This window comes from Myotis davidii, unplaced genomic scaffold (genome assembly GCF_000327345.1).
Source record: "Myotis davidii unplaced genomic scaffold, ASM32734v1 scaffold962, whole genome shotgun sequence".
Classification (NCBI taxonomy): Eukaryota; Metazoa; Chordata; class Mammalia; order Chiroptera; family Vespertilionidae; genus Myotis; species Myotis davidii.
In genome coordinates this window covers 3,331,202-3,343,162 of record NW_006295559.1, presented here as the reverse complement: position 1 = coordinate 3,343,162, position 11,961 = coordinate 3,331,202, and the positions used below count along the sequence as shown (strand labels likewise).

The 11,961-nt window shown below is 37.7% G+C and overlaps 1 protein-coding gene across 15 annotated transcripts in view; it reads right to left on the bottom strand.

Annotated features, from left to right (window-relative positions):
- TBC1D5 (TBC1 domain family member 5) overlaps positions 1-11,961 on the bottom strand; it is a 431,389-nt gene that overhangs the window by 98,495 nt on the left and 320,933 nt on the right. For all 15 annotated transcript variants that reach the window (XM_006770168.2, XM_015568088.1, XM_015568082.1 and 12 more), the window contains one exon: positions 8,724-8,866. In XM_006770168.2, the coding sequence (XP_006770231.1) occupies positions 8,724-8,866 (143 nt within the window). The remainder of the gene's footprint in view (positions 1-8,723; positions 8,867-11,961) is intronic.

Below are 11,961 nucleotides of genomic sequence, written 5' to 3'. Positions count from 1 at the left end.
TCCCTCCTCCTACCAATTTCCAATTTCCAGAGGTTCTTAGCACTGCAAATTTCTACACTTTTCGGAATGTTATGGGTTATTTCTTTGCTTTGCCCATTATCACTTTCGTATTTAGTTATCATGGATCTGCTAAATCAGTTATCACTGATCCATCTTTCCTGCTTCCAAAATTGCTGTAATCTCCTTCCTAAGTTTCTGTGTCTTGTGGGTTTATGCTATTTTAATGGGATTTTTAGGAGCGATGGAGGTAAATGTAACATAGTCGGCAGTTAAACAGGCATGAGCAGAGTTGGAATGATAAGCCAGGTACAGAAAGTCACCAGGGCGAAAAGCCCCGCATGCTGAGCAATGGACAATTGTAAGATAGGACCTTACCCCCATGTTGACCTTTCCTCTTCTAGCATATCTCTGGTCATGCGGTTCAGACCCTTTCCTGACCTGTCCTCCCCAGGCATGTTGCTAGTCATGTGGTAGACACCCTTAGAGGAGAAACAAAGGGTCCTTCATATAAGCCCTTGCACAACCACTCCCTTAAGCATTAAGTCCTCAGGACAATGAGGTTCTGACTTGCATCAAATATTCTTAAAAACAAAACCTCGGGTCTGTTGACTCCAGAGACAGAGTTTAGATCAAACTAACTTCTAGGTCTCAGTTGTGTTTCAGCTCCAGGCCCAGAAAAGCAGTAAGACCAGGTGAGGTGATGCCATGGCTGATATCAGGACCCACTGTGACAACTAATGATTCTCTGACCAAAATAGTAGATACCATGACCCTGCAAGGACACACCTGGAAAGCTGATAAATATTCTATTGGGATTCTCCCGAGACTCCAGATAAAAGTCCTTAAAATGAAGGACCATCCCCCCACCGCTCGCACGCCCTGCCTCTTCCCACCTCCTTTCCCCAGAGTGCTCTCTTTCTCTTTCTCTTGAGCATGCCCACACCTTTCCCCACTTTCTCTTCCCTCAAGATACCTTTGCTTTCTTTCCCCTGAGTTCCAAGGGCCATTCTTTTTGCCTTTGTAATTTGCTTCCTAAGCCCACATAGCCCAGCTGGCTCTCTTTTTTCACAACTCATGTTTTGTACCTCTGTGACTTTCTAAATAAATTTCTGCTTGTACCTGGGCCTAGGCTCTGAATTCTTTCATAGCCAAAACTCAAGGATCAAGGTCTAACATCTGGTGCAATTCACTGTTAACAAATGCATCTCATATCTGATATCCTCAATCACTTCTTTTATAATGTTTCTACTCAGCACCTAGGCAGGTGGATTAAAGGGGAAGAATGTAGGTAGGAGGCAATTGGGTGGATAAGCTTGTGGAAGTAAATAGTCAGAAAGCCCAAGATTACCATCTCTTTTTCTCTAATCATCAAAGAGAACAGTTCCAGTCAATGTGCAAGACTGTTCACATTCTCTTTTGGAAGCAACAGATGGACATGGCATCTTAAGCATTCCTGGGTAAGATTACAGTGGCACATTAATTTTGTAGCTCTGGGTTCTTGGGCCTTTGAACTCTGGGACTTAGACCATCGCCCCCCTGGTTCTTAGGCCTTCAGACTTGGATTGAATTACACTATTGGCGTTCCTGGTTCTCCTGCTTGCAGATGGCCTACTGTGGGACTTCTAGGCCTCCATAATTATGTAAGCCACTTCATATAACAAATCTTCTCATATACATGATTCATTTTCTCTGGAAAGCCCTAATACAAAAGGCTTCACCTGACAGGCCTCACAGGGGAAAACTGTCCTCCCTACACCAGATGGTGCACAGCCAGCACAATGTGGTCTTTCAAAGGAGCTGCAATCAAGGTCTAAGCTGGTCATGATGATCTTTCACATGTTTCTATTCCTAGTCCTAGTGCTTTCCTCCCTAGACTTCTTTATCTGAGGCTTTGGTAGAGATCTTCACAAGCACCTTTTGCCAATACCTCTTACAGGGGTAGGAGACGGGAATTCTGAAGATACCTTTGTTCATTTGACTTAGTACCAGTATTTTTTCACTCCTAGCACCCTGCTCTGATACCCCCACCACCTCGAGGTTCATAAAACTGCCAAAGTCTTTTGTTCAGTGCTTCCTAAACAGTGAGACGACCTCGCATCTGTGCTGATCCACTTGATCTTTGACCAGTGTGCCATTTCATGGGTGAAATGGAACAGAGGGAATTTACATTTTCTCCAGAGTTTGACCCTTGCTTGTACCACTTTAGTAAGTGATTAGAGGCTTAACCTTTCACTTTTGACTTGTTGCTTTAATTAGCTGCTCTGACACCTGACAGCTCAGCTCTCTCCCGCCCAGCCAAGCTGAGCTCCTGGCATTTACCATATAATCAAGCAACTGTGCGCCTTGGTATTTACCCAATTGTAATGAAAACTTGTAGCCACACAAAAAATTGCACACTGACATTTACAGCAGCCTTACTCATAGCTGCCAAAACTTGGAAGCAACCAAGATGGCCTTTAGAAAGTAAGTGGATAAATAAACTCTGCTATATCCAGACAATGGAATATTATTCAACACTAAAAAGAAACCAGCTATGAAACCTTGAAAAGACATGGAGATAAATGCATCTTACTAAGTGGAAGAATTTAACCTGAAAGGCTACATATGGTATGAGTTCAACTATATGAAATTCTGGAAAAAGTAAAACTATGGAGACAACGAAAAGTTCCTCTAATTGGGCTGGAGGAAGGGAGGAATGGATGAACAGCCAGAGCACAGAGGATTTTTAAGGACAGAGAAACTACTCTGTATGACACTATAATGGTGGGTGCATGTCATCATACATTTATTCAAACTCACAGAAGGTACAACCATAGGAGTGAGCCATGAGGTAAACTATGGCCCTTAGGTGATTATGATATATCAAGGTAGCTTCACTTACTGTAACAAGCGTAATACTGTGGTGAAGCATGTTGCTGGAGTTGGCTGTGTGTATGTGGGGTCCAAGGAGTAAAAGGGAACTCTGTATTTTTCTCTGGGAATCTAAAAATTCTCTAAAAATAAAGTCTATTTTTAAAAATCTAAACATAAAAAAATAAGACAATGAGCTTTATCAGCCTACCTCAGTGAAATTTTAAAAGATTTTTAAACTAAAGTATAAAGTGATATGTTATTTGAAACTCAAAGGGCACATTAATATTCATACCTGAGATGGTCTTAAAGTCGAGTGGCAATATTTAATGTCCAAGAGGGAGGAGAGCTGGCAGTCGGGAAGTGCTAAAACATTCCTTCAAAAATCTGATTGTTCTTTGATAAACACTCTGTATGTAACTCATGACCATGAGTTTCTAGTCCCTGAATTTGGGTAAACCTTTTCCAGAAAAGACAAGTAAATGCAATCTGTAGTTGAAATAAACTGCATTTTGACATCGGTATAATGTTGAACATGCTCTTAATGAGAAAACAGAGACATAGAAATTCTGGGGTAGGGCAGATGGAAGCACTGGCAGATAGACAGGTAGTGGCTGAAGAGTAAATGGAGATTTAAAATGAAATAAAAAGGAACAATGTTTTAAACCACTAAGAGGACACAACTGTCACACCAGACCAGGCCAAGAAATGACTGAAGACTGCCCTATAGAAAAATGAGGAAATCTAAAGTTTTGTAACATGATTATGCTGGCTGAAAAAAACAAGGGGACAAGTGCCAAAAGGAAACTTTTTCATTTCCAAAGTGTTCAGGGAGGTGGTAAATTAAACAAGACAACAAACATTTATTTGAGAGATACTTTCTGGTTAGAAAATTCTACAATGAAATGAATTTGAATACAGTGTTTAGCCTGCTAATACAATTAATACAAGACAAATAAAAGGTATGTTACATTGTAAATTAGAGAAAATGTTTTTCTTTGATACTAATCAAAAACAAAAATTTAAATCAATAAAAAGATGTGAAAAAATTTATGCTTACTTTAAAAAGCAGACAATGCTTTCTTTAACAAAGCCATGCTGAAGTGTATTAAACAATTACCATTTAGTTGAGCTGGTATTCTAAGAGTGTTTGTTCCCTCAATAATCACTATACCCGAATCCATGACCCCCACCCCCAGGTGTCTAGAGTACTCGTCTGTCTGAGATCGCCCCAAATACATGAAGAACTTCAGAGGCTCTGAGGGACAGGAAAGAATTATAACAGGGGGTTCTGATCCAAAGGACTTGCAATCTAGTTGAGAAGATGGGACTAATATGCACAATAAGGAACAAGAAAAAGATGGAGTTAATGAAATGTTACCTTGAATGGTATTGATTAAAATCTTATAGGACTGCAAAAGTGAGAGATCGATGAAGACTAGATTAATTGGGGATGGTTTGGGAAAAAGCTACCTTGCCTCAGTCCTAAAAATAGAATCAATACTTAGGTAGGTAGGGCCAGGGGAAGCAGGGAATCACATGTGTAATTTACAGCATGGAATAAACCAATAAAAAAGTATGATGACAGTATGGCTATTAATAAGCCCTTATAGGACTAATAGCTTTCGGTGACAGCTGGAATCCTTATCATTTCTTGGCTTGCAGATGCATCACTCCAATCTCTGCCTCTGTTTTCATATGGCATTGTTCTCCCTATGTGTCTTCACATCATCCTTTCTCTGTGCATATATGTCCACATTCTTTTCTTCTTATAAGGACACCAGTCATAGTGAAGTAGAAGTCCATCCCACTCCAGTGATTCATTTTAACTAATTACATCTGCAACCACCTATTTCCAAATAAGGTTATATCCTAAGGCACTAAGGGTTAGAACTTCAACATATACCTTGGGAGATAGAATTAAACCCATAAAAGGCCTAATTATCTCTCCTTATAAAATAAAGATTTGGGAACAGATATAGTAAATCTTAACCATTTTTTTCGGTTACATATTCCTTTGAGAAGATGATGAATTATATATCCTTGGCCCGGGAAATGCACACCTACACAATATATTGCACAGTATCAGGAAGATCACGGGCACTTTGAAGCCCTCTATTGAACTCCTAGGAGGTATGGATCCGAAGTAAGGAATGCCAACATTGAAGGAAGACTCTTTTAGTTTTACGAAGTGCATCATTCTTTGAGCTACAAACATATCACCTATAGCTGCAAAAGAACATCTGCAGAGCCCAAGGTCACCACCACCCTGGATGCCCCAGCAGGGCTTCATGAGTCAGAATCAAGCAAGATGGAATAAAAACTTGACACCAGTGTTCCAGGTGAAATGTTGAGATTGGCAAGTTGTCCACCTTCCTCTTGTTCTTGGTCCTGGCTTAAAATGTAAGCTCATTTAATTAGCACTGCCCTCCCATGTGTTCTACTCAATCCTGTTCTGTGTCTGCTTCCTGCTATTCCCCACCCTCTCAATCTTTTTCTCTAAAGAACAATGCTTTTCCCTCCTAGACTAACCTTCCTTTCTTGAGTCACTGCTGCCCTGGCAACCTCCAGTGGTGGGGGTGGGGCTATCACCTCGCTCCCTGATTCTATTTTTAAAAAATTGCTTCCTATCTTTCCATAAAAACACCTTTCCTCTGAAGTCTATGCCACACATATCTACCTTCATCAAGCCTCTACATAATTGTTAGCTATGCGCTATGATGGCTGACAGGTAGTAGGCACTCCATAAACACTGGTTGAATGAATGGTTAATTCTTTGAGTAAATGATTGATTGAATAAAAGCTGTTTTCTTGGTCATTCTTCTGCATTTATGTGAGACTTTTGTTGCTTCACTCACTATGCTTCTTTCTACATCTTTTCCTATCAGGTGAATGAATTGTCCATCGAGGACCACACAAGAAGCCCAGTCCCCTCAAAATCTCTTGATCTCCTCAGTGATACTTTCTCCTTTAGTAACTTCAACCATTCTGCTCATACCCAGAACTGCTCCATATCCTCTTGTTTGACCATGACCTCTGATTTTAGCTCTCATACCCGACCTCTAATCCCTTGATACTCTTGATTTTCCCATAGTCTTTTCCTGGCCATGTTTCCCTCCCTAAACAGCCTAAATCACTCTCTTAAAATGCAATCAGCACCCTCCACTCTCCTTCCTCCCTTCAGATCTACCTAATTCATTTGGATGTGGCCTTAACTGGAAGCCTGAATTATGATATCCCTCTTTTGAATCTTGCCGGGAGTGCTGAGCATAGCTGAGAAGAAACATAACCTGAGTCCTGGTGCTACTGCCCACTGTTTTTCTCTGTAGGGTCTTTGACAGCTAGACCAGGCTTGTCCTAGTTCTTGATCAGCCATCTCTCCCACACTTCTCAGTCATTCCTCTCAAACCCTATGCTACTCTGCCTCATTCATTGTGGAAAACTTGTTTCTTCTTTTATCAGACACTAAAGACCTGGTGCACGAATTTGTGCAACAGTGGGGTCTCTCGGCCTGCCCTGTGGGATCGGGCTGAAACAGGCTCTCTGACATCCCCCGAGGGGTCCTGGATTGTGAGAGGGCACAGAGCAGGACGAGGGATCCCACCAGTGCACAATCAGGGCTGGGGAGGGACACAGGAGGTTGGTAAGTGGGGAGGCACCATGGGAAGGCTCCAGGGTATGCCTGGCCCATCTCACTCAACCCCAATAGGCCGGACCCCAGCAGCAAGCTAACCTACCGGTTGGAGCATCTGCCCCTTGGTGGTCAGTGCAGGTCATAGTGAGCGGTTGAGTGGCCTTAGCATATCATTAGCATAATATGCTTTGATTGATTGAATGGCCGACCAATCGACCGGACACTTAGCATATTAGGCTTTTAATATATAGGATGGACTTCCTCCACTTCCCATCTTCTCCATCTGTAAAGTGGGCTATTTCTAAAACCTGCCTAGTGCTTCCTTCCAGGATTAGCACCTGTTTTTTATTCCTGTTCTATAGCCAGTCTTCCATAGGACTCCTGACCTCAATCACAGCACTGGGTATGTTAGTCTGAAATTGATTATATCAGCCTTTCCTATGAACTGGGAAGCTTTTTGAGGACAGAGGCAGTGCTCCTTAAAAACATAATAGTCACTCTATTTTAGAAGATATCATGCACTGCTATGGATTTAACCAAGCAAATAAAAAAAGAAGTTGAACTAAACACTGAAATGAATAAACAACTTCATTACCCCTGTATTTTTCCACATGTGCCCATATGTTTCATAACATCATCAGTGGAGGGACTAAAAAATGTAGAAGAGCTTCAGCTGCCAAAAATTTGCCTGTTTCATGAAATTAATTTTAAAATGTAGATCTTAGCATAGGAGACAGGATAATTAAATTAAAAATATAGTTGTGATATGTCAAATTTAAGAAAAGAGCAAATAATTAAGATCACAGAAAACCAGTAAACATTTTAATAGTTCTTTACTATAAAAAATTTGTGAAAATACAGGGTGGGGGAAAGCAGGTTTAGAGTTCGTGAAATACAGAGTTTATTCTTGTATTAATATTTATTATTATATTATTTTCCATATGAACAACTATAAACCTATATTTAAATAAGTTTCTCATTCCTTTGTTTTTTAAGTACTTACATTAAAAAAGGGCAAACAACTTTAAAATGGGAGACAGTATTGAATATCCAAAAACCTAGTATCCATTAAATCTACCAAACATCTTTCTCTACTTTCCAGATGTTTCTTTTATGATTTCCATGTTCTTATATGATTAGCTCTGACTCAGAAAAAAAAGGAGCTTTTCACTTTGTCTGTCAAAACCCAAAGTGTTTGACCTTCAAGGCACACACACACACACACACACACACAAAAGACCCCCCACAATTTCTGGATAAAAATGTGGTTCTCGTGTCATTTATTCACTCAAGTAATTTTGGGGGAATTAAAAAAGTATAATCTAAAATTTTAAAGAATATTATTAGTGTTACCAGAGGCGTAACAAGAGCATCTGGCACAAATGGTATTCAATGAATAAATAAAAGAGAACCACATAGCAATTTAACAGTCAAGATTATGAATGGCTCGAAACAGTTTATATTCTTCTGACAGAGTCCTACTCTTATGACAGTTTTTTATTTCCTACTTAATCATCACTTTGTGAGATCTTTCCTAATTACATTTTGGCTTACAAATCTTATTTAGTGAACTGTGATTATTTTTCTGAGAAGGAAAATAATTTGAGGTACTTTGAAATTTAAAACAAGCTCTGATAGTTTCTTCAAGTGAAGATCATCTGACTATTCAAAAGGGATGCACTGTTTTTCCAACTAGGGCAGGCACCTTTGGGTAGATCTGATGAGATGAAATATAGCTACCACTTGGCACTTTATTGAGAAACACATTTGGCTAAAATATAACTGAGAAGTTAAAATATTTTTAAATGTAATGTTTATTTTTTATTGGCAAGTTGTTGATACTATAAAAAAAAACTCTACTTTCTTGATAAATATCCTTGAATACTACCTACCTGTCAGAAGGTGGAGCTCTAAACATAGCTAAAATACTGGCTTTTTATATGTGCATTTCACAAATGTGTGTACTAGTGAGGAGATTAAAGCAGGAGTTAAGTCTTCAGAAAAAGGGTTCTGAAAGAATATTCCAATTCTCTCAGGAAAAATCACCCACATCTCCCAATATGTACATAGTTAACTCACACAAAAAATTTTAGTATGTTCCTTTGAAACTTCAATATATTGCCTACGATAAAATCTAGGTAGGGTAATTCAGAATAAAAGGTAAAGTATATTTAAAAGGGAAAACATATTTAAATTCAGGCTCACCTACTTGAATGTGGGCAAGGTCATTAATACTTACAAGCATCTCGGATGTAGAGTAACATGGCTATGAAGATGTAATCCACTAAGCCCAGGCCGAGGCCATCAGCGAACAAGGCATCCCAGACCACCAGAAGGTCCTGCAGGGGGAACTCTCGCCCAAACAGCAGCCGCACCCACCGCCTAGAGAAAACAAAACCAAAATTCAGAAAGCAGTACGTTTGACAGTAATATAAAGAGGAACCATTTTCTCCTACAACTGTGAAGAAATCATAATCTTTAACTAATCACTTTGAGCAAATATATATCAAGAATATAATGAAGTAAAATCCAAGTTTTAAGTTTTCAAGTGAATTTTGTAATTTTATAACTAGGGCACAGTCATTAAACTTTATTCCTATATGTATAAAACAAAAGTACAACATTTGAAAAGGGTAGAAATCTTTCCTGTTTAATACAAATCACATAAAAAAAAAAAACAAAGAAAAAACTTAAACGTATAGTGGTCTGATAAATACCTCATTTGTAAGGTTATGAGTTAAAAATTCCATTTTTCCAAAATTTCACACTCACTACTAATTTTTTTTGTTAGACTTTGGCAAATGGGTAGATGACAAATTACTATAACCAAGCAGAAAATTTCATTGTCACATTTCACTCATTTTAAAAATATTCATTTCAAAATAAAATGTGGGGGGAAAGAGCAGATATCTATGGTTTTTGTCAAGCACAGACAGTTATTTCAAAGGAAACAAAGTGATACTTAATTTTTAACTTTAGAAGAGATATGACTTATCGGTGAGGCTATCGTTCCAGGCATGGTTTTCAAAACACAGTTACCTCTATGGCCAGGAAAGTGGATATCTACGCACAGCAGCCAATAAGATTACTGAGCGCGGTCTGTCTATAATTATATGTCATAAACAGTCACGCTTCAGACTGTCAGTAAATGCTGTCTAAGCTCTTTATACCTAATTCTTATAATAAAAATAATTTACTTTGATATGTTTGTTTCAGTTTACTTCTAATTTTACATAACATGGCTACAATTTTCTTACACAGCCTTTCTTTAGGAAGCTCATCTAGAATTCTATGTGATTCTGGTATATAGCAAAGAATGAGAAATCCCAAATTTCTGGTACCACCAAATAGCACAGAATAAATTGTTTAAAAATCATCTAATATATGTTACCATTTTGCAAAACTTGAAACCAAATATAACCATCTGTGGGGTTAAAGTGAGGCCAAAAAAATTCAAATACTTTCTTCAGGAATAATTACATTTAAGAAGGAATCATAGCTGTGACAATACAGTGTACAATCACACATATGTATAAATTTATGAGGAACCATATGATCAAACACTTATTTTATTTATACTGTTAAATTAACAGGATAATTAAATTATATTTTCAACTACATCTTAAATTATGTTACTCAATTTTTCAGGGGAAAAAATTTAATGTCTAATAAATTTATCTTTTTAAAAATGTTATAGGCTGTTTAAAATTTTTATCTACCTTTCAATTCTTATTCCACTGCTAATTTGAGAAATAAAATATACTTTTTTATCTAATGTGTTTGTATTTATGCAGTTTAGAGAAAAAACGTTATTTCTCTACACATTTCTAATTCTTTTAAATTACAAATGCTAATGTTTACTGTTTTAAGAAGTATACAAATATCTCTAAGCTAAATAGGTGCTCTTCTTAATTACAACAAATTAACTGGTCTTGCAAAAAGCATCAGGGGAACTAGGAGAATGGACAAAGCAAAAAGTAGCTGGACTGAATTATTTGGGGCACCTGTTTAACCAGTTAACTGCCACGATATTTTGAATTTAATTTAAAAAGTTCGCCGCTTGCATCTATAGATGCTTATGGCGTACAAATGGTTAAAGGATCTTCAAACTGATAACCATATCTGCATTATTAAATGACTAAACACTTCGAATGTGGCTATTCAAAGTTATTCAACTGAGATAACTGGAAGAAAAAATAATCAATATAAAACACTGGTGAGGATATAATGTAAACATGGGGAGTATAGTTAATGATGCTCTATTGTATAACTGAAATTTGCTAAGAGAGTAGCAAATGTTCTCACATAAAAGAACCAAAACAAAAAACACAAACCAAATAAATAAATGAGGTCATGGATGTCTTTATTAATTAGATGGGAGGAATCCTCTCAATGTACACTTTAAATATCTTATAGTTTTATTTAACATTTATGATACAATAAAGCTGAAAAAATTTAAGTAAATAAAGAATTATCTTGGTTCAATGAATAGGTAATTTTGGCTGTTTCAAAATATAAAATTCTGATATTTAAATGATTCCTTCTGGTTCAAATCTAGATGTTAGCATAAAATTCAAACATCAGACCAGTAAAATAGTACCGTGCCCCGAACTTGCCCCTTTCATTCTTGAAGGGTATTTCAATGCTTTCCTTATTTGAATAAACCCATTTAGAATCTACCACTGCTGTTCCTTGAAAGGCAATGCTTTTGCTTAGCTTTCTTATGTGTAGGGGGACATTTTTCTTTATTTTCCTTACTTTCTCTTATTGAAACCAAAATCACTTTTGAAAAAGTTGACGTCATACTATCATAGATGTCAGCATCTCATTTAGCAAACAAACAAACAAACAAACAAACAAAAAATGGAGGAAATTAAAACACACCACAGGTGAGAATGCAATGCTATCTTTTCTCCCCTTTCTCAAAGCTCAAACTCTTCCCATTTTCTTGTGGACAACCACACCTCTAGTTTCATCATATACAGCGTAAGGAAAAAAAAAGTAGCCTATTTTAAATAAATAATTGATATTCCTATTGTTCCTATAACAAAATGTCTGGATATTGCTCCAACTTCTCTTGCAACCTTCCTGCTGGTTGGGGTTGTATCAGGTTAGCCTCAAAAATGACCCCCCACCCCCTCTGCCAAATCATACAAGCAGCCATCTCTACTGCAGCTTTGTCAGGAGGGGAACTGAAAACACCTATAATCTACATTAAATAAAACACATCTTCCAAACTACACAGAATGTAAGTCCTCCGTACTTTTATGTTTAATGTGTACTCTATGCTGTGCTGCTTTATAAATGTTTCACATTGCTTTATTTTTGAAGTTTCACTTTGCCAAGTACACTGCTAAATAATTCCAGGGTAAGGACCAAATTCTGTGTGTGTGTGTGTGTGTGTGTGGGTGTGTGTGTGTGTGTGTGTGTGTGAGAGAGAGAGAGAGAGAGAGAGAGAGAGAGAGAGAGAGAGAGAA